At 35.3% G+C, this 26,996-nt stretch overlaps 1 protein-coding gene across 9 annotated transcripts in view; it reads right to left on the reverse strand.

Annotated features, from left to right (window-relative positions):
- The window catches only part of DIAPH2 (diaphanous related formin 2), a 914,924-nt gene that overhangs the window by 852,247 nt on the left and 35,681 nt on the right, over window positions 1-26,996 (reverse strand). For 7 of the 9 annotated variants that reach the window (XM_017548566.2, XM_017548564.2, XM_017548567.2 and 4 more), the window contains exons 2-3: window positions 5,387-5,419; window positions 2,750-2,926 (exon numbers count right to left, since the gene is read on the reverse strand). In XM_017548566.2, coding sequence (XP_017404055.1) covers window positions 2,750-2,926; window positions 5,387-5,419 — 210 coding nt within the window. The remainder of the gene's footprint in view (window positions 1-2,749; window positions 2,927-5,386; window positions 5,420-26,996) is intronic. The other 2 variants (XM_037745740.1, XM_017548562.2) reach the window with 1 other exon arrangement.

Below are 26,996 nucleotides of genomic sequence, written 5' to 3' on the forward strand. Positions count from 1 at the left end.
GTCTCTACTAAAAAATACAAAAATTAGCCAGGTGTGGTGGCATGTGCCTGTAATCCCTGCTACTTGGGAGGCTGAGGCATGAGAATCGTTTGAACCTGGGAGATGGAGGTTACAGTGAGCCAAGATTATGCCACTGCACTGCAGCCTGGGTGACAGAGTGAGACTCCATCTCNAAAAAAAAAAAAAAACTATAGAAACTGGAAGCAGTGCATCTAAATAAAATTACTGTGAGGGGCTTTGCTTCAAAGGAGAGTAAATAAATGGAGTGATAAGCAAGAGAGAAAGGGTCAAGCAAAGGTTTTTGAAAAATGGGACAGTATGTTTATATGCTCCTCAGAATGGTAGGAGAGAGAAGAGAAAATTATTAAGCAATATCTGTGAGTAAGTGAAAAGGAATGGAAACTTATACACAAGTAGAAGAATGGAGAAATGAAAATTTCAACTACGGTGATAGATAGTAGCAAGACAGATATGTGAATACAGATACTAAAAGGTAAATGTGGTGGTGGGAGCCTGTGGAAGTTCTCTTCTGAATGCTTCAATTTACTCAGTAAATTAAGCAGCAAGGTCATCAGCAAAGAATAAAGACGGGGAAGAGTTCTGAGTTTGGAGCAGCAAAGCAAAGGTGTGAAAGGCATCTAGGAGCATAGTTGAAGGAACAGAATAGGGACATATAAACTGATTCTCTGAAAACATAAAGGCCCACCTGGGGCTTCAGAAAAGAACTCTGTGTCCAAATCATAGGGTGATACTGGATTGGAATAGGTAAAACCTGGAGGATGGGAGGAAGACCAGTTAGGCAGCTATTTTAGTAGCCACAAGAAACAACTAGAGAGGGTAACATCTAAAGTAGAGCAAGAACAGCTGGAGGCTGACTGAGGACACAGATATAAGTTATTACAAAAGCAAAACCAATGGGATTTGGCACGAAATTAGAAGTGAATGAGATAATCAATGAGGGGAAGATGGCCCTGTAACGCTGAGTATAAGATAACTGAGTAGGGCAATGCCGTAGATGAACTCAGAGAACTATTTCAATACTGCAAAAGGTAGTAGCCAAATTGTCAGCAGCTTAAAGCAATGATTATAATTTTTATGTAAAGAGAAGAAAGATTCAAAAACATTAAAAGTGTTAATAGTCTCAAGGAATGTTTCTGTGTTTGTTGTTGTCATCATTGCTTTCAGTGATTAAGGACACCAGGGTGATAAACTGAGGGGTATCTAGGTGATCAGGAAATACTAGCAATTAAAGACACAACAGGGCTTCTTTGATAATGGAAACAAATGCCACAAACATTCTGAATGACCCCAAAGTCCAAGTTTCTAACCACTACACAATATATGCTCTGTAAAATTAAGGGTCTTGGAAAGGTAGTGTAAATTGTTTAGCTTCCAAGGAAAATTTCAGAGTTAAAGACCTTAGAGGTGGAATTATTCTAAAGGATGACACAGTCCAAGGTATAGTCATAGGTATAATTAGCTAAATATATAAAGGTAAATGTCAGAGGTTAGGAAACAAGGAACTAAGAGCAAAAGCATGTATTGAATGGGTTATTAGCATAATATTTGAAATCACCAAAATGAAGAGAAAGGGAAAAGGACAAAAGTATAGCCAGGTGCTATCACCAAGGAAGGTCAGCAGATAACAGACTTCAAAAGAGAAAAGGTTGTTGAAAGATGGTTTAAAGAAGATAGCATGAAAGGAGCAGCAGGAAAAAGGGTACATCACAGAAGCAGGAAGAAGAGTTAGAGGGTAAAAGTGTCAGGACTTGCTTCAGGGGAATAGCCAAAATGCCAGTTGTGGCTAGATGGAAGGAATAGTCAAGGAAAAATTTAAAGATAAAGGGAAATTTTGCTTGCATTCATTCAACAACTACCAACAAATATTTATTAAAGGCCTACTAACTCTTCTAGGTGCAGGAGTTAAATCATGAAGGTAAGGGGAGAGGTGATAACAAGATGTTCCATAGTGGGCCCAGTAGGGTCTAGATTTCATTGATGATTAACCTTTTATTTTGATGTAAGGCGACCTTTGAAACTCCTGTGGACTCTTAACTACAGGTAAATAGACAACCACAAAAAATGTATAGTAATATGTGGGATATAATTTTGAATGAATAAATCACCAATCAACATCTCTAGTTCTTCTCTGGTCAAATTAACCAATGTAATGTGTAATGCCTCATTTCCCCCCTCTCCCGCCATAAACTTCTGAATATTCAAAATCTTGTATTCATTACCTAATATAGGAAATTATTTAGGCCACAAGCTATAAAACATAGAAAAAATGCTAGAAAATATAGGTTGTGTGAATGTTGCTAATAGACAAACTTAGATGAATTAATTTCTCTGTCCCTTCTATTGTTACTCTCTACCCTCTCAACTCTATTTCATATACCCAACAAGAGACCTTGTGCTGTTTTCAGCAAAGTGGACTTAGGCCTCTTTTGCTTTATAGAAACACACACACAAATCGGTTCATTGAAAAATTGATTCAATGTCCTAGAGACTACTAAACAGTAGAAAACAAAGATAAATAAAACTGCTTCTACTTTTAGGAGTTCACAGTGGAAGAGACAGACAGGTAAGGACATTTTTGCCAAGAAAAAAGAAAAAAAAACAGACACTTTTGACAATAGTTTTGTTATATCAAGTTTCTGGTCTTTTCACAAACACACCTACTTAAAACTCAGTGGTATTCTGGGCACACACATTTTAAAATTACATCAAAATTAGGGGTCTAACTTACCATCATTTTTTCAAAGAGATCCAATACTTCCTTTTCTGACAAATTCAAAGATCGTTCATCATATAATGGCTGAGCTGTGGGAAACTCACTCATCGCGACTTGAGAATCAATAGGATGTTGAATAAGAGGTTTTTCTTTTTTGACAGTAGATTTTCTAAAACTTGTAATTCGGTCACGCTGCAAACAAATAAATAAAAAGCCCTGAGAAAAAGATCAAGAACCACTAACATGAAGAACATCAAAATGGTGCTTAGTATAATATACATCATTATTGTCTTTTGACAAAATATTATTTTAAGCAGCAAGCTCCAGTTAGAGATTGTACCACTTTGAAAACTTGAAGTAGCTCTTCAGCCTCAGAACTCTGGGGTGAAAAGTATTCTTCAAAAGTAAAACTTAGTCCTTTGTCATTTTTGTTTTGCACAGTAAATATGTGGGAAAAAAAGGCTCAGATCAAAGTCCTGTTGGTTGAGTGAGAATGTGTTTTTGCTGGCAACTTTAGAAAAAAGAGAAAGAAACTAAAAAGAACTACTGATATCCAATTCTAAGAGAAAATTATGGTAATATTTTTCTCCTTCAAAGTTGCAAAAATTGCAACAAGTATATTTGAACAATTTGTCAGTGTAGCAGTAGAAGGGTTAAGAGCATGGACTCTGAAAACAGATTACTTCATTTCAGTCCAAGCTCTGCCATTTACTAGCTGAGTAACCCTGTGAAAGTTACTTGGTCTCTCTCTGTTTCCTTATCTCTAAAATAGGGATAATGACATTACTTACTCCACAGGGTTATTGTGAAATTTAAATAAGTTAATGTGTTTATTGTATTTGGCCACTATTTATTATTATTGTTACTATTATTTTCCCCCAGCTTTTTCTTCCCTAAAATTTGTGACCAATGACAAAGCAAAACAAAGATAAAAACATCACATTTTCTGTTTACTGGAAATATAACAAACAAATATCTTATTCCTACAAATATTATTATTATGAACTTGCTGTTTTATGGATATTGACTTTGAACCATTGATTCTATGTAAAATCTCTAATAATTAGCTTGCTATAAACTGAGTTAACGACTTCAGTTGCATGTAAATGGGATATTCTATTTTAAACCACAAAACATGAGACATCAAAAATTAGTAATGTGCATAAAACTGAATGCAATTCAGTTTTATTATGGTTTCTGTTAGGAAGCACATGCATACCATCAAGCTCACATTAAACAAGCAGACATGTTAAATATCAGTACAGTGCATCTTCACTGCCATGTTACCAGAATCCTTGTCTAATTATTTCAACAATACAAAAAGCATCACAAAAGTTATTACCATAGCTTACGTAAAATTATGTGAACTCCTCATTAATGAGCATACCTTTTATTTTATTAAGTAAAAGAATGCTTTATAAAAACTAAAAGGTATACTTTGAAAGAAACATGAGCAGTTTTAAGCAGCTTATTTAGGATTACAAAAGTTATTTCAGTACATGGTTGCTTACAAAGAGATTATATAAATCATAATATTTTAGAGCTGAGAAGAAACTTGAAAAATAATCTAAACCAATTCCCTCATTTCACCGAGAAGGTGACTTTCCTAAATTCACCAGCCCCTGGTTCCCATCCCAGTCTTCACATTAACTTAAGATTCATTTCTTCTAATCATCATGAACTATATTTTCACATTTTCTTTTAACTTTTCGAGGGAAATTAAGTTGGTTTAGTTATATAGTATATCTTCAAACAACTCAAAAGAAAAGCTAAGTAATCCCAAATATGCTGAGGATATATCCAATAATCAAATTTCACTAAAAAATATAGTGGACATGAAAGCATTTAAATATGCAACTGACCATTAAATCAACATATCTCTTCTCCTTTCCCCTCACATAATATTTACTTTTGCAGTATTAGCCTTGTTACCTTTTTACTGAGTAGCATTAATAACATATATATTTGATCTTCTACTGTGACTTTCAGTTTATCTAAAAAATTAGCTTTTGATTTCAGCTATACTTTGGTAAGAAAATTTAGTTAAGCCACATACCTTCATCTCCTTTGAGCCCTAAGAATACTTTACATTATTTGTAGATAGGTAATTTCACATAGAAAAAACTGATAATGCTCAAAATACCATTTTTTATAATTTAACTATAAAAGGGTATATTTAAATTTTGAGCCCATAACTTTTAATAAGATATACTATGATAAATTCAGCTTTAAAATATTGGTTTCTAAATTCAGTAGCACACATCTGACCAATATAATCAACTTAATTTCCTTTCTAACGGAAATTAATTTCCTCCAACATTAATGTTTAATATATTTGCAATTTATTTGGCCATCAAAAAAGGAAGCATCTGTGTTTTCCAGAGTCTAGATTCACATGGAGATTTTAAAAAACATTTCATGAAGGTAAATATCAGGATGATGATATCAAAATTCTGTTGGGATCTCATATAATTGTTTCTATTAATATTCGTAAAGGAAGTCACTCTATTGACAATTATTCCATTCTTCTATACTTTGTAAATATCCAGACATTTCATATCTTACATATATCAATGCTTTTATGTCCACCTATTTTAATATAAAGGCAACATGCATAAGTAATTTAATAGCATGCTGCTAAGACCACCTTACCACATCATCTGCCAAAGTTTTTATTTGAATGTTCTATTAAAACCAAAAAGAAACAAACAAAAAGAAGAAATGCCAATCAGATGAGAGAAATTCATAGATCAAACAATAAAATAATTTTCATTTTTATTAACTGTAAACAGTCAAAAAGAACCAGAACGTTCAAACATATAAACAATACATTCTTTAAAGAAAAAAAAAAAGTTTTTAATGATTAAAAATGAAAGTTTGGCGAAGGTGTATTCATTTGTTTTTAAATATGGCTCCGAAGGTCCCAAATCAGATCTAGATCAGATTTCACTACCATAGTGCTGATATGTGAGAAAAGATACAACAAAATCATATGCTCTGGCAAGTAATATAGAAGTTTGGAAATGAATCTTCAGGCTTTTAAGATATCTAAATTTAAAAAACAACATTTACAATAGGAAAAATGTCACATTTAACATGAATGTAATATAATGAAACAGTATGGCCTAAGAACTGTGTTACTCCTGATGGATATTTAAAGGGCACTTTTATAAAGATTTTAAATAAAACTGAACTTATTTTTTTAAAAATTCTTATAAACATAATACAAATATTTTAATATTCAAAAATTAAACTTATTTGAACATAAAATTGAACATATATGACACCATTATTTGAAGAATTTGAGTACAGTAATACTAAAGCAATACCTAACAATGTAGTAATCTTCCATGATTCAGAAGATAGTTCAAGACCTCACAATAACATATGATGGGCATGAAATATAGTTCTTATTATAAACATGTTGAAGTACCAATTAGGCGTGTGATTAGGAAAGAACCAGTTTTTTTTTTTTTTGAGACGGAGTCTCGCTCTGTTGTCCAGGCTGGAGTGCAGTGGCATAGTCTTGGCTCACTGCAACCTCTGTCTCCCAGGTTCATGCAATTCTCATGCCTCAGCCTCCTGAGTAGCTGGGAATACAGGCACACACCACCGTGCCCAGCTAATTTCAAACTCCTGACCTCGTAATCCGCCTGCCTCAGCCTTCCAAAGTGCTGGGATTACAGGTATGAGCCACCGAGGCAGACCAAGAACCAGATTTTTTAAATTGTCTGTTAGAAATTGAATTTAATGTTCTGCCAGATCCTAGACATTTATTTCTTACAACAGAAACTGAATAATGTGTATCAACTTGGTCATGCACACTAAAAAAATAGGGTGTTCTCACTGTGGGGAGGATTCCATTATGTTTTAGGTAAATGAAAATTGCTTGGTCTCAGGATTTCAGAAATTTGTCTTTAAATACCACCAATCCAATGCTGTTAAAGACCATCCTCCCCAGATCAGCTGAGGAAAATATACTATTCTATGTATAACTTTTTACTAATTTTAATCCATTGATTCCCTCAGGGATCTAAACTTCTAATCTCTGTACCATGTCTTCATCACATCCAGCTGACACAAACCCCAATCAATCTTTACTGCCTAGAAAAACAGCTGGGATTATTTATATCAGAACTGAAACCACCTTAAGAAGGATGAATTTACCCTGCAACTCTCTCTACCAGGTATTTTCTCCTTAATTTTTCTAGTGGGTTATAGAAAACTGTTTTAAACAAATGGCCAGCTTCATGATTTCCTGCAATACCAAATCAGAGAGAAAATGACAAAGTATCAAAAGTGGCTCAACTAACCCTGCTACCATCCCAATGTGTGCTTGTCCCCCTGGGTTTTTGAGACAGATTATACAGTTCTTCATGCAACCACTGCTTTCCTTTTCTTCCCATCTTTTGGGGTTATAAACTCCCTTAATTTAAATTAAGGGAAAATACTATTTGCTTTAGTCAAATTATCTAAGTTAAGGTACACATGTCTAAAATGTTTTAAATCTGTATCTCAATTGAATACATGTTGACAGTTTAATCATGGGAGACAGACACAAGAAAAAAAGCATTGCTACCAGTATTTTCACTTGGTCTTATGGGACGAGACTGAAGTCTTCTCTTCCCCTCACTACTCTTCTTTCGAATTAACATACTTTTTGTCTATATTAAACCACAAAGTATAGAGGTAGAAACTATTCAAGTTAGATGGAATTTGAGATAATCTAGTAAAAGCCTCTCATTTTACAAACAAAAGACTAACATTTGTTACTGGCTCCACCTGCATTCCACTTGTCTAGGTTTAAGACTTCCACATCATGTTGTTCTTCTTCCTCTCCTTCATTTCCAATAGCCAAGCAGCTATCCAGTCCCATGAAAATCATTCTGCAGTCTGCAAAGATGTGGTGCAATCCACCATCAACTCTCAATTAGATTTCTGTAGTGACTTCCTAATCTACCTCCTTGCTTCCACCTTTGCTCTCCTACAGTTAATTTTGAACACAGCTGACAAAGTGACACTGTGAAAACTGAAGTCAGATCATGTCACTCCTTGGCTCAACACTTTCCAAGGGCTCTATTTTCCCTCCTAGTGCAAGTCAAAGTCATTACAATGGCCTACAAGGCCCAACTGATCTGTATACTCTCCATATCCCTCTGACCTTATCTCCTACTACTGTCCCTTCATTCCCCCAGCTCCAGTCACACTGATCACCTCACAGCTCCCCAGCGAGGCAATAAGCCACATGCCCTGGCTCTTCTCTCTGCCTGGAATGCTCTTTTTCCATGGTCCATATGGCTTACTCCCTCACCCCGCTTCCAAGGTTTTGCTCAGTGAAGCTACCCTGTCTGTCCTATTTCAAATGGAAACGTCTGCCTCCCTCTACACATTCCTGGCACTCCTGATCAAGTTTTAGCATGTTCTAACATAGTTTATAATTTACTTCATTATCGTTATCTTGGTCTGTTTTTCCAACAAAAAAACATATAAGCTCCACAAGGACAGGGATTTCTGCCCATCTCATTTAGGGATGTACCCCTAATGCCTAAAGCAGTGTTTGACACATTGAAGCTTAATTATGAGTATGAATGACTATCATACTCCCTCCTGTTCATAAATATTTAATTCCTCCTGACTACCTATAGAATAAAGATGTATATCCTTAATATGGGATTTAAAGCCCTGTATGATTCAGCTCTAGGCTACCTTCTACTTCTCTTATGACCCCTATTCTATAGAAAACAAAATTTAAAATCCTCTTTCCCAGTGCATACTCCTATGATGTCCTGTTTGTGCCCCTACTGTTCCCTTTGATCTGGAATGTTCATTTTGCGATATACATTTCTAATTCTAGAGTTGCCCTTGAATTGAAAGTTTAGTTGTGATAAACCAAATGCATACCCCTGGTCAAAATACTAGAGAAGGACTGTGCTTTGTTTTATTTTTAAAGAACTGTTTTTTTCCTCACAGGTATCTTCAAGAATGATAGAGTACCCTAAGGCACATAGGAAATTATACTTATGTAAAAAATTATCCTAATTACCTGTGACAGAGAAACAAAGAAAAACACTCCGCTCCTGATTTCTTGATTTGTAAATTTCATTCAACTAGAGTAGACATTCTGTATAATCTTGTACATTTAATATGGATATTTTCTCAGATTTCCCTCATGTAAAAATCTGCTTTCATAAATACAATACTACTATTTAAAGCTCTTCATTATAACTGTTCAGAAAAAAAGAACAAATATGGTCTACTGTAAAAGAAAATCTTTAAGCAGATATGAAGAGGCTGAATTTCAGAAGGGGTAATTTTTAGCCACTTACATTAAAAATGCATTGAAATCATTGTATAAGTTAGGATTCAATGATCTGCAAACAAAATTAAATCATTTCTGCTACACAATTATCTTTTCATATTAGTCAAAAAAGAAAGGTATAAAAGGACTCAAGAATAACAACAGAAACACCAAAAAAATTTTTTCATTTATAATGATGCTCTTCAGGTGTAAGCTCTCAAATTTCATTTATGCAGGTGGGTGTATCTCTCTAACACCACTTGCAAGTAAACATAGATTTTACTTCTGTATACAAACTACAGAGCTACTATGGAGTTAAAAAAAATCAGAAACAAAAATGATCCCCCCAAAAATCTTTATTAGAGTCATATTCCTGAAATAAAAGTACTGATTAAAGTCATTTTAGTAAGTTTGTATTATGCAAATCTAATGATCATGCTCATTACAATGATGGCATATTGTACCAATACATATAGTGACCATATATTTTCATTAAAATCAACTCTGGAAAAGCAGTAAGATTATGCATTAGTCAAGCAATCAGAGTTTATTAAACTTCATGTATGATCAGCTATATTAAATATAACTTAGTATAGTATTAGATGAGTATTGTATAATTATAAAAGTATCACTCCAGACTCTCAACCCCTTAAGACTAAGAGAAATGGCTGACTTACTTATAAATTCTAACGCTGAAGTTGTGATTGCAATGCAAGAGTCATTATTGTAAGAAAATTAAGTTTTAATTTTCTCAATCAGGCAGAAATTAACAAAAACAGCAAGATGTAAAGATTCAACTCTCTTATTGCTAATGTTACATGGTAATACAATGTTTTATAAACATCGTGCAATTACTCTACTGCCACAGAAATTAGACAACTAAACTGCATATAATTCAAAAGTCTCGCCACCAACTATAAAACGTATCTGTACTATTTGATTATTTTCTTTTCTTTTAAAAAAAAATGAGTAAGTTGGCCACTACAATAGAGAGAGATGAAGGGTCAACTCTTTACCCGCCTTAAGTTTCTTGTGCTCCAAGAATAGCAGGTACAATAGGACGCAAAAAAACACCCTTCACTTTAGCTGAACAAATATTTAAGCATCTACTGTGCACCTGTTCAATACCAGGCACAGGGAACACGGTGGTAAACAAGGCAAGCATGCTCTCTTCCTTTAAGGAGGTTACACTCTAGTTGAAGATCAGAGGAGTGAAAGAACAATCATAATATAAAGCTTCTGAGAGCTCTGATATGGTAATACCCTATTATAATCTTCATATATTTTCCATGTCAGAAAGGACCTTGAGAAAGGTAATCAACATCAACCACTGATTCAGGGCTCGATTTCTCTGGACGACATCCCTGCCCAAAGGCTATTCAGATCAGCAGCAGTCACAGAGGGAAGTAGTTACTATTCAAAGGCCTGCCTTGCAACTTTTCAGATCCTATACTCATTCCTGAACTTTAAAAACCCGTAAGACCAATCCAAACAACTCAAGGCCAATCACCTGGTAACTAAGCTGAACGTTCTGTTCACGTATTCAAACTCTGTATTATAAAGATATTTTGTGTTAGTTGAGTACCTCTCAGTTGTGTTTAATTTCACCAAGAAAGCTATGTCTAATTTTATTTTAAGAACTAAGCTCAATGTACAGGTTTGAGTCTCAGATGACCTTTCAGAAAACAAATTTTCGCTTTTGTAATCATTGAACTATTTACTGTGTGTACTGAAAATTATTCCCTAACACTCTTTCATCTCCTTTCTAACAGTTAGGGTCATTTTCAGACACCTACACTTCATCTTAAGCACTGTAGTCCTCTATCACCATTAGCACTTAAGATTAGATGCTAGATCAAGTGGTGGTGCGAGGCACTGGGGATTTAGAGAGATATGGCCCTGCCCTCGAAGCACAAAAGCCTAGTAGTTGAGAAGATTATGTTACAGATATTAAGTTCCAATTCTTCACCTTACTCTGCCATTGTTAACATCTTGAACTGTCCATTTCATCATTTTAGTAGAGCAATATTTTTATATTTTTGTGACCATAAGCACACCATCTCAGAAGTACTGTCGAATCAAAATTCTTAAATTTTAACCCACCAGAGTTCTTTGCTATTACAAATCAAAATTCGTTTCGCCATTTTTATGGCAAGAAAAAAAATCCTTTTGAGATTTTCTTCTCAAGATGCTCTTTCAATTTATAAAGACCAAAATACTTATCTGTAAGAGATCAAATGTGACATCCCAGTATAGGGCTTCAGTTTTCTTCACGAAGCAAAAGCCTTTGTTACTTCACTGGATAACTTTGATCAATAACTTTGATCAATCTGTCATAATAAGTTATGCTCAATCTTTTTTTTTTTTTTTTTTTTTGGAGACGGAGTTTCGCTCTTGTTACCCAGGCTGGAGTGCAATGGCGCGATCTCGGCTCACCGCAACCTCCGCCTCCTGGGTTCAAGCAATTCTCCTGCCTCAGCCTCCTGAGTAGCTGGGACTACAGGCACGTGCCACCATGCCCAGCTAATTTTTTGTAGTTTTAGTAGAGACGGGGTTTCACCATATTGACCAGGATGGTCTCGATCTCTTGACCTCGTGATCCACCCGCCTCGGCCTCCCAAAGTGCTGGGATTACAGGCTTGAGCCACTGCGCCCGGCCCTCAAGTTATGCTCAATCTTAAATGAATTGTCTTGCCATAAAGCTCAATCTTCAACCGCCAGGAAGGGTGACGATGACATGGGAATCCAGCAGTCCCTGTGTGACAAACCTGATCAGCTTCAGCACTAAGGGAAAATGGTTCAGGAAGCATGTCTGCCACTTATTTAAACATGTTCACACTAATGAATTGGAGGAAGTCACTTGGTGCCTGAATTAAGCAGAAACAATTGCAGGAATAATTCAGCTTTTAGAGTAGTAGCATCCTCTGCAGGTGTAGAAAGAATGTTTGTTGGCTTTATACAGTGAAAAGAAAGTATCTTGGGCCTCTTCAAGCTGGGAACCGCCTCTCATTCTATTCAAATTCATCCCTCTGGTCACAGAGACAGATGCATACTCTGATTGCCTCTTTTGAAAAGACTTATCAGAAACTCAAAAGAATGCAACCATCTGACTCCCACCTACCTGTGACCTGGAAACCCCCGCAGAGGGCGGGGGAGCGGGGGGGAGGGGGCGGTACTTTGAGTTGTCTCTGCATTTCTGGATGGAATTAATGTACTTCTTACACATATTGATTGATCCCTCATGTCTCCCTAAAATTTATAAAACCAAGCTGTGCTCTGACCACCTTCTCGGGCACATGTCATCAGGACATTCTGAGGCTGTGTCACAGGCACATCCTCAACCTTGGCAAAATAAACTTGCTAAATTAACTGAGACCTGTCTCAAAGTTTGGGGGTACACAATATTCAACCATTTCAAATGGAAAAAAAAAATTGTTTGGACATAAAAGTTCTTCTTTCTTAGTCTGTGAATAAAAAGCAACAGAAATGAAACAGCTAGCTTTACCCAAATACACACATTTCAAAACCCAACACAGTACTTTGTACATAACAGATACCATTAGATCAATTATTTAGCCAAGTAGTGTTCTATATTTAATAAATAGATTTTTACCTTCTCTGTCAAAAAAGGACAAATTTCTCAACCAAATCTTAATCAAGCACTCATTTTATGCCCAACATTTTATGGCTCATAGAAGTTTGAGGATTCTTCCCTTAAGGCATTTACAGTCTAACTAGGAAGTAAAAACTAACAATACAGGCTAGGCACAGTGGCTCACACCTGTAATACCAGCACTTTGGGAAGCCGAGACGGGTGGATCGCCTGAGGTCAGGCATTCAAGATCAGCCTGACCAACTTAGTGAAACCCTGTCTCTACTAAAAATACAAAAAATTAGCTGGGCGTAGTGGCAGGCACCTGTAGTCCCAGCTACTTGGGAGGCTGAGGCAGGAGAATCACTTGAACCCAGGAGGCAGAGGTGGGAGTGAGCCGAGATCAAGCTATTGCACTCCAGCCTGGGCGACAGAGTAAGATTCCGTCTCCAAAAAAAAAAAACTAACCATATAAAAACAAAAATAACCAAACGCTAAACTATGAGTTTCTCAAATACGTAGCTTCTCCTTCTCCCAAGGTACTATCCTCCTGTCTTATCTTCACAGCATTAACTGCTATCTGAAATGATACTGTTCATTTATTTACTTGTTTGTGTTCTACCTTCTAAAAAACAAGTTTCCTAACACTAGAGAACTTAACTGTCTTACTCACTTTCAGATCTCTGACACTTAGAACAGTAGCTGGAGCATAATATCTGCTCAAATATTGGTAAATAAATTCATTTAAGTACAATAAGAATTCAGGGAAGAAATAGATAAATATAGCTTCATTAAGAAACTACAAAGAATTGTGGCCTAATTGATGGGTAGGATCTGAAGAGCCACAAAGAGAGTAAGAGAAGGAAGTCAGACAAAAAGAGCAGCACTAACCTTTTACTTCAGGGAAGTTGAGGAGAACAGACTCATGAAACAAAGGGTTCAAGTATAACGGTATTAAATTTTGAATGTGTACGGTAGATTAGAGGCAGTCTTGAAAACCACAAGGAATAGTCTAGACTAAATTGGAGAACCACAGGGGTTCTTATGATTTTCTGATTTGAAGACAAACATGGAGAAAGCAGTATTTTAGAAAGCTGACTTTGGGTGGCACACATCTACCATCTTTTATTTGAAACCTTTCAAGCCAAACACGTTTTAGAACTCAGCATGTTTCAGGTTTTAGAAAGGAATATGCTAGGTGAATCATATCTTACAAAATATACTAAGCAGGATCTGGGGTAACACATTAACTCAAATGCATTCAAGTTTAAAAGGAAAACATGGATATTCCACAAAACAGGATAAAGACTACCTATACAGCCTTAAGAGGGCTGGGGTTTGGGGACAAATGATAAAAGTCTGTTTTCAGAGCACTCAGATTTTAGAATTTCAGAAAAGCGTTGTGGACCTGTAATATTAAGAATAAACTGAAAAAGGAATCAAAGGCTAAAAAGAAGGCTTGCAGGGATCAGCCAGTTTGGTCTATTTTACCTAACTAATAGCTACCATTCACTGAGCATTTATCGGCACTATGCTAAGAGCTTTATATGTATTGCCTCATTTAGATCCTCACAATAATCCTATGTACAAGAAGGTACTGTCCTGTTTTGCTTATCAGGAAATAAAGGTTTGTAGTCATTAAGTCATTTCCCTAAATCAAAAATAATAAATTACACAGTCCAGATTAGCATTTAGGTCTGACTAGAACACAAGCTCTATAATCTCTGTCTACATTATGAAATCTGTGTGAGCAGTCTTCATCACTATAACAATACTGGTTAGAGCTCCAGCTCTTTTTCAGTCTTGGCCTTTCCATGTGCTCTTGGCTCTGCTTAGCACACTTGCTCCATCCCACCTCACCTCTTTGCTAATTATATGGTCATCTTCGACTCAATTGTTCTGCTCTCAGCTAAGGATACAGAAGATCCTGTTATAGTCTCCCATGGTTCCTGAACTTTCCCTTCTGCAACACATTCCAATTATCGAATCCCAATTACCTATCAATATCAGTCTTCTCGGCAATACCATAAACTCAATGTAGTAAAGACTAGGTTTTTCTTGATTCCCACTATGTCCTTAGGTTTTTGCACTATTTGTAGCACATAGTAAGTACTCAAACCTGTGATGATAGACAGAATTGGGGCCAGGGGGAGGAGAGAGACAGAGGAAGAGAGTGTCAGAGAGAGAATCTGATCCAGTTGTAAGATGATAAAAGCTTAGTCTAGGATGGTAGCAATAGAAATAGATAAGGCAGTTAGTATACATAATTTTGTTTAAAATTACCCTTGTTATTGAAGCAATGTACCCAGACATATGATTGTTGTTTGTATTAAATAGAGTAATTTAAATATCTGTTATGATTACTATCTTTATAACACAAAAATAACCTCTAAATGGCTATGATTATCACTCTGGAGATACTTCACCTCACAATGACTTGCCATCTATCTACTTCAAGTAGCTTTTACAAATAACCACATCATTTAGTTTTCTGATGTAGCTGCAAAATTAATCTGACAAAACAAAATGATTCACTGCTTTAAAAATTCAAGAGTATAAATTGCCTAAAACTGAAAATTATGCCTGAGTTGTGAATAAGGTATTATTATAACATATTTTTTGTAGGAAAAAATACATAAGTCAGCCAGTGATGTAAGTTAACTTCACTATTAGTACTTGTAACCGATAGTCTTGAATTTGTAAACCATCCCCAGTTCAGGAATGGGTCATGTCTCAAAGTTCACTTGTATTGCAGTTGTTTAGTTCTTGGAACACATGTATCCAATGGTGCAGCCCATAAAAAATCATTTCCAAAGTGAAAGTAGACCACATTCTCCACATGGAAAACAAAAACAGCTCAACTGGACTCACACAGGAAGTTTTAAAATCACTAAATATTATATCAAATATTTAAAACATAAAAGCTTAAGCAGAACGTGATTCTATGGTCAAAAAAAATAATTTTCAGAAAATTTAAAAAGTGTTTTTGGAAAAATTTAATATTAAAAATTACTCAATTTTATAAACCTGATTTTTTTCCCCCAATGGGCTTCAGGTTCTATGCTGAGTAGTGAGAACTCTGAAAAAACCTTTTGTCTCATGTTTCTTAAATAGTGTTTTACTTAGTTTTAATTTGGATAAGAGATTCTTTCTCAAGATAGTGAAAGAAATTGTCAAAATAATAAATAACACATTGCAGGATAATATCATTTATGTCACTGTGTTTTACAAATAATATAATGAATTAACAGGTACATTTAATTTTTTTACTTTTTATTATTTTGGGCAAAGCAACACTTATATCTGTTTATGCTTATGGATCCCAAATTCCTTCTAGTCTGTGTTTTTCACCGTGGACTCTTCACTGCATTTAAACAACTGAAGTGGAGTAAGAGCTGCAAATAAATCAGCAACTATACTTAGCCCCTGAAGCCTCGTAAGTATTAATCACTGATCAGTTGCAATATAAAAAAGTTGAGCTGTATGTCCCTTTGCCTGAAAACTCACAAGCAACCCAAGCACTAATCCTTATAATGACCCTTATACATATTCAGGTCAAAGCAAATTTTTCTTTTTGTCTTTTAATTAATACCATGAATCACTGAGATTTTTAAGTCTAAAGATTTTGATGTAGAAAACATATTTTTTTTCCTTTTCATCTAGATGTTAAGACAACAGTGATGTATCTTATATATCAATATAAAGATCACAGTTTGCATAAACTCATTACATATGAAGTGGCTGTTAACCTTGCCTACAACTCTTTGGCTTTGCTAATGCCAACAAAGGCTTCCAACCAGCAAAATCAAGCCCTTTCATAGGGGCTCCTGAAAACCAATGACAGATACATATTATCTCTGCACATAAGACTCCAACCATGTCAAACCTACCAATAACACTCAGTGTGTATGAGAGGTCTTCTTTGAAAACAGAGAAAGTATGAATTATGAGGATAAATTTGAGACATTCTAAACTTATTTCAACAGCATTCATTCAAGTTTCTATTTTCCTCACTGCTGCATAATTTGGTTTTATAACAGTTTGGCCAATAAGGGACTGGGAAGATTGAACTTATATGTTACTATGCAACTGACAGAATGATTTATAGTCAGGAGATCAGTGTAAAACAAATATAGATATGCTTAAAATTTTATAGAATTACTCTTGCGGAGTTGCCATAAGTTCTAGCCCCATATTATTGTGTCAGTACCATAATCATAGCCAAGTTTTTTACAAAATTCCTAAATTAACTTCTCTTCAATTATCATTCTATTTTCTAATAAGGTTAAACTTATTTTCAACAGAACAACCTATTTAGCAGCCGTAATCAAGACTACTGAAGTTCCACATACGTGGGCCCTTTATAGTCCTGATACAACACTAAGGAGTTAGTTCTGCAAGTACATTTTCCTACAGAAATAAAGTTCTCAATGATGGTTGACTTCGCAAATCAGCTTTTAAAAAACCTTATTAAAATCCTGTAAAAATCTATAATACACCTTCAGAGTCACACTGGTAGTCAGTAATATTCCAGCTCCATTCTCCTTTGAAACAGTTTCCGTAGAAAATACACATTCTAATACGGGGTGTTAAAAACTTGGTTTTTTTCTACAGGCAGGACTGGCAATCCTGGCACATAAGAGGACATAAGAGAGACAGTTGGCCACTTATTTCAACATACGGCTTCAGAGAGTAACCACAGATGACATCATTACAGATTAAGCTTCTTAGGTGTCTTAACTGGGAAACGAGGGGCAATTTATTCCTTCTATTAAAAAAAAAAATTTCCCTGGGTTCTAAACTCCTTCATAAACACTGCCTCTAGAACACTTAAATTTGTTCAAGAACTTAAGTCAAACTTGACCCACCAGGTTAAAAGCTCTCTTCATTTTCAGGTATTCACTGAGCTCTGAATATCTCAAATTTCATAAACTATATACAAGCACCTGCCTACTTGAGCTTTAAATAGTGATCACTTTTTTTTAGGAAGGTACTAGAATGACTTCTCCCCTCTCCATTAATAACATAAGAAGAGAATGTGCTAAGACTGGCATTTTCTTTCACATGAAATACAGAAATGAGACTATATGTAGAATCAAACCTACAAACATAACTGAATATGAACACATAACCCAGATATTGAAAGGGTGACACAGTTTTCAAGGATAAAAGTTATGACACAATGTCAGTCGCCAGTAGCCAACAATGTAGAGTGCTTCCTGAGCTACAATATACATGAAAAAGCCTGAAAACACCACAAAAGTGGAATGTTTTATTACTCCCAAGGGCTTAGTTCGAACCTTGATTATAGCATTTACCATAGTGTAATAATTTCCCACTAGAATGTACGAATTTCCTAAGGCAGTAAGTAGGTCTTACATAGTTTTGTATATATTACATAAATGGGTTAAAGATGACCCCAGTATATTGGCCATATGTTGTTTACTTCTTCACGCAGGATAGGACCCATTAGGTCAAAGCCCACCTCAAATTGCTACATATCCAATTGCTTTAAATGTAGCCCAAACAAACCAATTTTTAGCCATTAGAGACTGTCTGGTTTGCATACATTGCTGCAGCTAGACAGCAACAAGTCAAGGAAATACAGTAGAGGAAGGAAAGGAAACAGGGACAAGGTAAGAAAGAACGGGGAGAGAAGAAAGGAATGAATAAATGAATGAATGAGGGTCTCTTTAAATGCCAATGGTAGACATGAATAACAGGGAATTACGTTAATTTATAATTTGTATATTAAAAAGAAAAAAGAAAAGCTAGACCTAAAGAGAGAGCATCACTACTATTAGCACTACTATTTATGATTCACTGAGCACCTACTATGTGCCAGACATTGTTTTTAGTTCTTTGATTTAATTAATCCCTAAAACAAACCTGTAATGTAGCTATTATTATTATTATTCCCATTTTTCTGATTAGGAAACCAAGGCATACCGAGGTAAAAACAGAACTAAATGATATAATGTTTGCTGACCTGTATGCAGCATCATGGTTCCAGCAGCAAACATACCTTCACAAGGTAAACAGCAAACAAAATACTATGGTATGGTGTATGACTCATCATAGTAGAGATGGCTATTCAATAGTTTCCTTGATTGAAAACCACTGAAATTGTTTGATCTGACATCTTAGATCATTTACACAGTTTACTTTCAGAATCTGAGCAAGGGCTATGGAGCACAAAGGTCATGTGTCTCCTAGATCACTTTACATAAACTTAGCTTGTGTATAAAAAGGCTGTTAAATTTATTTTCAAACACAGACTTTTTGTTCATTAATCAGCACTTGACTAGTCAATCGTAAAATACAAAATAGTCAGTAAGCAACAAATTCCCTCTCATGAGCATATACCAGAAGATTTTCCTATGGTATTTGCATTTTAAAACTATAGAAGGAAAATGACATGAAATAAATGCTAATGATCTCTGCAAAGTGAATTTTCAGTTTGGATTTGCATTAAAAATATTTATCCCATTTATTTAAATTATATGACAAGAAGATTAGGTACACCCATAATACATAATAAATCTTTAAACAAACATAAAAACCTTCCTAGATTTTGCTTTCTTCTACCTAATTTTACTGCCAGCAACATGCGAAATGAGTATATTAACTTCATCCCTCAGGTACTTGATGATTTCAACATAAACTTTGGAGACAGTCAACAATGAAAAAAATCATTTACTTTGACCCAGCTCTATCAAGCAGAAGCTTCCCTCCAGTTCCAGTAAGAAGGTAGAACCATAAGCCTAACAGTCCTACTGAATGGAATCAGGACAAGGAAAACCAGTATAGAATTAGGTCACATGTATAATATGTTACTAAAAAGTTTCCTAGTCTCTACATCGCATATGTTTTAATGAGATCATTCTAGGGTACAATTCTGTTGGGGAGGGGCTAGAACTGAAAACAAATAAGAAAGGATTACTTCAGAAATATCCATTTATATCTAAGCGGTTGTTGCAAGCTCTCTGGAAGTACATTCATCACAAGTAAAATCCATCAAATTGATGGGACGTTTTCTGCCAAAATCCATGTTGATGTAACCATCCAGCACAAATGTTAACATTTGTTCTTACTGAACAGTGACTTGAATTTTCTTTTGGCTTCTCTTCTCCCTGCCAGCATGACCAATGAGAATGTTCTAGCTTACAGAACATACAAAGTTATGCAAATAAAATAATCCCCAAACTATATTATGTATTAAAAGTATTCTAATAAGGTTTTGCTGAATTTTTCCAATAATCAAGGGTGAAAATACCTCAAGCATCGTGTGACAAGGCAAAATCTAGGTGCTGCTTACTGAAGAGACTGAGAAGTATGCTCACAATCTCTTCAAGTGTTAAGTAATGAACTGTATAATTCTTGTTAGCACCAAAATTTTGTTCCTGTGATATATTTTAAATAAAAATACAATATGTGCCTGAGCTGGAGGCCGTGATATGTGAACCCGGAAGGATGGAATTTTGACCCAGTCTGGAGAGATTTTTGTAATAAACAACAGGCAAGGAAAAGATACATCACATGACCAGAGAAAACAATCGGAGAAAAAAATGTTTGGAAACTGAGAGCAGCTCTATGTACACAGTTTTTAAGGAAGAACAAAGTTCAGTAAAAGAAAGAATTGCCAAATAACTAATAAGCAAAGTAAGGGGAGACTGCCAGATTGAGGTTAAGATAATTATTGAGGAAGCAATTTTGACCTGAATCTAAGAGGTTATACCTGGAGTCTAAGTGAGAAAGTTGGAAGGGGTTGGTTAACGTTCAGCCAAGATTGACCAGATGCTCAGGTAGAAGGGTAGAAGAGTAAAAGAGAATTGTAAAAATCCCAACCAGTTTAATTAACCATGTCAAACTGATTTTTGTGTTTTCTTTTTTTTTTTTTTTACTTTTGTTTTTGTTTGTGATGTATCCTTATCAAAATATCAATGACATTCTTTTCTTTTTTAAAAATGGTGGCCGAGTGGGGTGGTTCACACCTGTAATCCCAGGGAGATTACAAGGCGGGGTGGATCACGAGGACAGGAGTTCGAAACCAGCCTGGCCAACATGGTGAAACCTCATCTCTATGAAAAATACAAAAAATTAGCCGGGTGTGGTGGCAGGTGCCTATAATCCCAGCTGCCCGGGAGTCTGAGGCAGGAGAATCGCTTGAACCCAGGAGGTGGAGGTTGCAGTGAGCTGAAACCACACCACTGTACTCCAGCCTGGGTAACAGAGTGAGACCCCATCTTNCTGTTATGCAGAACCACAAAAGACACAGAATAGCCAAAGCTATGATGAGAAAAAAGAACAAAACTGAAAGAATCAGATACCTGACTTCGAATTACACTACAGAGCTATAGTAACCAAAACAGCATGGTCGTGGCATAGAAACAAACACATAGACCAATGGAACAGAATAGAGAACACAGAAATAAATCCATAAAATCTACAGTGAACCCATTTTCAACAAAGGTGCCAAGAACATACATTAGGTAAAGGACAGTTTCTTCAATAAATGTAATGGAAAAACTGGATCTCCATATGCAGAAGAAAGAAACTAGACCCCTATGTGTCTCCATATACAAAAATGAAATAAAAGTGGATTAAAGACTTAAATCTAAGACCTCAAATCATGAAACTGCTATGACAAAACATTGGGGAAGGTCTCTAGGACATCAGACCGGGCAAAGATTACTTGCATAATATTTCACAAACACAGGCAACCAAAGCAAAAATGGACACATGAGATCACATCAAATTAAAAAATCTTCTGTACAGCAAAGGAAACAATCAACAAAATGGAGAGACAACTCAGAGAATAGGAGAAAACATTTCCAAACTTCCCATGTGACAAGGGATTAACAATCAGAATACCTAAGTAGCTCAAATAACTCTATCGAGAAAAAAATCTAATAATCCAATTTTAAAACGGACAAAAGATCTGAATAGACATCTCTCAAAAGAAGACATACAAACAGGTATATGAAAAGGTGTTTAACACCATTGATCAGGGAAATGCAAATAAAAATTACAAAGATATCACGTTACCCCCAGTTAAAATTGCTTTTATCCGAAAGACATGACAAACACTGGCAAGGATGTGGATAAGAGCAACTCCTTGTACAGTGTTGGTAGGAATGTAAATTTGCATAACCACTATGGAGAACAATTTAGCAGTTTCTCAAGAAACTAAAAATAGAACTACTCAGTAATGAGTACTCAGCAATGTCACAGCTGAGTATATACCCAAAAGAAAGAAATATACTTACCAATGCCACAGCTGAGTATATACCCAAAAGAAAGAAAATCAGTATGTTAAAGAGATATCTGCACTCTCATGTTTATTGTGGTACTATTCACAACAGCCAAGATTTGGAAGCAACCTAAGTGTCCATCAACAGATGAATGGATAAAGAAAATGTGGTACATATACACAATGGAGTATTATACAGCCATTAAAAAAAAGAACAAGATCTTGTCAATTATAACAGCACAGATGGAACTGAAGGACATGTTAAGTGAAAAAACCCAGACACAGAAAGACAAACATTGTATGTTCTCACTTTTTTGTGGGATCTAAAAAAATTATAACAATTGAACTCATGGAGATGATAGACAGTAGAATGATGTTTACCAGAGGCTGGGAAGTTGGGAGGGAGGTGTGGACATAGTTAATTAGTGTAAAAATAAAGTTAGATGGAATGATTAACATCTAGTATTTGATAGCACAATCAAGTGACTACAGTCAACAATAATTTATTGTGTATTTTTTAAAAACTAAAAGAGTATATTGGATTGTTTGTACCAAAGGATAAATGCTTGAGGTGGTGGATAGCCCATTTCCCCCATTGTGATTTTTATACATTGTATGCCTATATCAAAATATCTCATGTGAACATAAATATAGAGACTATGTACCCACAGAAATTAAAAATTAAAAAAATATAAACCAGTGATTCCCAAAGCCCAAAGAACCCCAGCACAAGAAATATGAAGAAAAGTACATGAAGGTACATATTAATCAAGTTACTAAAAGCCAGTTTGATAAAGAGAAAATATTAAAAGCAGCCAGAGCGGGTGGGGGAAAGACATGTTATGTAAAAGGATAAAAGATAAACCATACTAACACTAGTCAAGTGAAGGTTAGAGTCACTATATTAATATAGGAAAAGTGAATTTCATAGCAAAAAAAAAAAGTCACCTGGTATAAAAAGGGTCATTTCATAATGATAAAGGGGTCAATTATCAGGAGGATACAGAATCCTAAACATTTATACCTGTAATAACAGAGCTTTAAAATACATGAAGCAGAAACAGAAAACTACAAGGAGAAACAGATGAATCCACAGTAACAGATAGACTTCAATGCTTTTCTCCCAATTGACAGAACAAGCAGACAGAAAATCAGCAGGGATATGGAGGACCTGAACAAGACTCGACCCAACAACAGAAGACTACATATTTTTGTCAAGTGCACATGGAGTATTTACCACAAAACAAAGTCTCAATACATGTAAAAGTATTCAAGTCATATAAAGTATATTATCTGACCACAGCGGTCTTTAGAAATCAAAACCAAAAGATTTCTAGAAAGTCCCCAAATAACTGGAATATAAACAATACACTTTAAGTAAACGATGGGTCAAAGAAGAAATCAAAAGAGAAATTAGAAAATATTTAAGCTAAGTAAAATTTAAATCACAAAATATAATGATTTGTGGGACACCAAAAAGCAGTAATTAGGGGGGAAATTTCTAACAATGAATGCCTCTATTATAAAATAAAAGAACTTAAGTTCTCAAATCAATGATCTTAGCTGTCACCTTAGGCAAATAGAAAAAGAAAAGCAAATGAAACCCAAAGTAAGCAACCTAAAAGAAATAATGGGTCAAAATTTAAATAATGAAATATCAAAATATAGAAAAATAAAACCACAAGTTGGTTCTTTGAAGATCCATAAAACTGATAAACAATGAGAGAAGACCCAACGCTATGGCTTTACTGGTGTGTTCTAGTAAACATCAATTGTACAGCAACTCTTCCAAAAAACTGATGAAAATGCAAACTGATTCTCAGTTTGGGGATGGAAGAGAGGGATGGGAGATAAGCCAAAGGTATAACCCCTTTGAGGGTAATGAATATGTTCACAGTCTTGATTGTGAGGATGATTTGCACATATGCAAATCTTGGCAAACTGCACAAATTAAGTATGTGCAGCATTATGTCAAATAAATTTAAATAATAAAGCTGTTTAAATAAACAAAATGACTGAATTTATTCTTCAATACACTATAATGTATACACTCAAATCACTTGCTCCTTTTCAAAAATAATAAACTCTGATTACTATTGCAGGCTCTCAAGTACATGCTAGACTCAAAAGTAGTGTGACCATAAGAATAGTTTTCTCATGTCTCTTACAAAATTTTCTGAGTACAGTTCCCAAAAAATCCTACAGGCATTGTTTTAAATGGTAGCAGCATCAGAACAAAATCAAAACAAAACCCCTATCTTCCAGGTGACTATATTGAAGGGAAAATGATTAAACATATCTACAAAATGTGTGCTTATTATATTAAAGCCTCAGTTTGCCCACTGTAACCTGAGATGTGTCAACACTAAGGCAAAATAAGTTTTCTATCCTAACCAGATGACTGAACGAGTTGTATGTTTGACCCTGTCCAGAAGAGAGATATTCAAAGTACAAGAAAAGTGTTACGTTATGCCTTTTGTTTTGCAGGGATACTGCAAGACAAGGAAAAAAAAAGGATTAAACCAAAAGCAAAGAAGACAACAAATGCATCTTATTCTCATGCTCTTTTTTTCTATGATAAGACTGCTACTTTCGGCTATGTTTAAACATACACTGTGTAGCAGTCACTCCCTCAAACTCTAATCTTTTCTCACCATTAATCAAACATGAAAAGACTCATTCTTAATCACACACAAAATTTCTTGTAAAACACTCAAGTCTAGGTCGTTGAAGCTTAAAATAGAAATAAAGATGAGGCACAGCAACACCTTATATCTTCTTATATGTGCCCCACTTCCTCTTCACTATGACTACCTGACTCCAGTGGTGACAGAATAAATCTTCACTGTGTAATCAATACTGCCATGGGAAAGTATATACAATCCAGCCATAAAGAGTGAAGTATTCCAACAAGTATCCCTAGAGTGTAACTTTCAAAGACATTTGACTCCATTAATAGCTTCCATATTCGTGCAGTCAATATTCATAAAGTGAATATTCATATTGTCAATAATTATTGCCCTGAGTTGAAAATCTGTGTTCTAAAGTTCACTGTCAACTACAAGACTATTTTGTTGCACAAAAATGAATGACGTGAATAAATGCTTTGCTACCTAGATTTTTTAAATGTGAACTGAAGAGTAATCTAATGATTATCGGAAATAAGTGGTATGTAAGTCTTCACTAAGATTTAAATCATACATGTGATTTTTTTGTGGGTGCAGTATACATTTATCCTATAAGAACACAAGCAAAGTTTTAGTGTAGTAATTTTTAAAAAGATACAGAACTCTCCAATTCACTATTTAACCATTCACAGCATTTAAGAGAAGTCAAGAAATGTCCCTTGCTTAATAGCAACACTTTTCAAAAAGAGTTACCGAATATTTTACTTGCTAGGTTAACAGCTATCACAAATTAATTCACTTGGAAACACACTATTTTAGATACTTAAACATACACAAGCATGTGTACACACACAGACACATATACACAAAATATGGGGTTTCAAAAACTTTTGTGTCTATTCTCTTCTGATTTGAAGTTTCAAATGATTTTTTCTAGCTTTTCTGCTGTCTTATAGGTAAAATTCTTCAAGCAAAATAAACTTGCCATATCAAAACATGGTTATCAATCAAGATGAAAAAAAGAACACTGATGCAATTTATTGATTTATTCACTCATTCACTTATTTAACATATATTTAATAAATAGTTGCTAAAATGCCAGACACTGTGCTAGGTGCTAGAGGTAAAACAGTGAGCAAAAAATGAAACATGATCCATGCTTTCATAGAGCGTACAAACTAATCAGGAAGCTAGACATTAAAAAATTACACACACAAACTTAATGATAAGTGCCATAAAAGGGCAATACATGTGCCATGAAAGCATATAATGAGAGGAAGTTACTAAATCAATAGGTAATGAGAGATTGCTGAGCTGAGGTCTTAAGGAAGAGTATAGGCTAATTAGAAAAAAAAGAGAAAAAAAAGTGGAGGCTGTAAGGAACAACCTATGCAAAATCCTTGATATATCCACTTTGGAAGACAGTTTGGCAGTGTCTTACAAACTAAACATATTCTTAGCAAAGGATCCAGCAATAGCACTGATTTACCCAAATGAGTTAAAATTTATGTCCATACAAAAACCTGCACTTGGATGTTTATAAGCTTGATTCATAATTGCTGTAATTTAGAAACAACCAAAATGTCCTTCAGTAGGTGAACAGATAAACTAACAGTGGTACACTCATACAATGGAATATCATACAGTGCTAAAAAGAAACGAGCTATCCAGCCATGAAAAAACATGGTGGAACCTTAGATGCACATTACTAAGTGAAAGAAGCCAGTCTGAAAAGGCTACATACTGTATGATTCCAACTACATGACATTCTGGAAAAGGCAAAACTATAGAGACAGTAAAAAGATCAGTGGTTGCCAGGAGTTAAAGGGAGGGAAGAATAAACAAGTGGTTAATAGAGGATTTTTATGGCAGTGGAACTACTCTGTATGTTCCACTATAATGGTGATTCCATGTCATTATGTATTTGCCTAAAACCACAGAAGGCACACCAACAGTGAACCTGAACTATGGACTCTGGGTGAATGATGTGTCAATATACATTCCTTGACTGCAACGATTGTATCACTGTAATGTAGGATGTCAATGGCAGGTAACCTGTGAGTGTGTGGGAATAGAGAGTATAACTCTGCTTTCTGCTCGATTTTACTGTGCACCTAAAACTGCTGTAAAAAATAAAGTTCATCTTAAAAAAAAAACACATACAGTAACACACATAAAATCCTTGAGGCAGGAAATTAGGCTGACACTGTTACAAAGACTACTGATTGCAAAACCCTGGGAAGACGTTCTCAAGATAAAGGAAATTTTTTTAAAAATTAAGAGAGAAGCCGGGCGCGGTGGCTCAAGCCTGTAATCCCAGCACTGTGGGAGGCCGAGGCGGGTGGATCACGAGGTTAAGAGATCGAGACCAACCTGGTCAACATGGTGAAACCCCGTCTCTACTAAAAATACAAAAAATTAGCTGGGCATGGTGGCACGTGCCTGTAGTCCCAGCTACTCAGGAGGCTGAGGCAGGAGAATTGCCTGAACCC

This window comes from Cebus imitator, unplaced genomic scaffold (genome assembly GCF_001604975.1).
Source record: "Cebus imitator isolate Cc_AM_T3 unplaced genomic scaffold, Cebus_imitator-1.0 Scaffold210, whole genome shotgun sequence".
Classification (NCBI taxonomy): Eukaryota; Metazoa; Chordata; class Mammalia; order Primates; family Cebidae; genus Cebus; species Cebus imitator.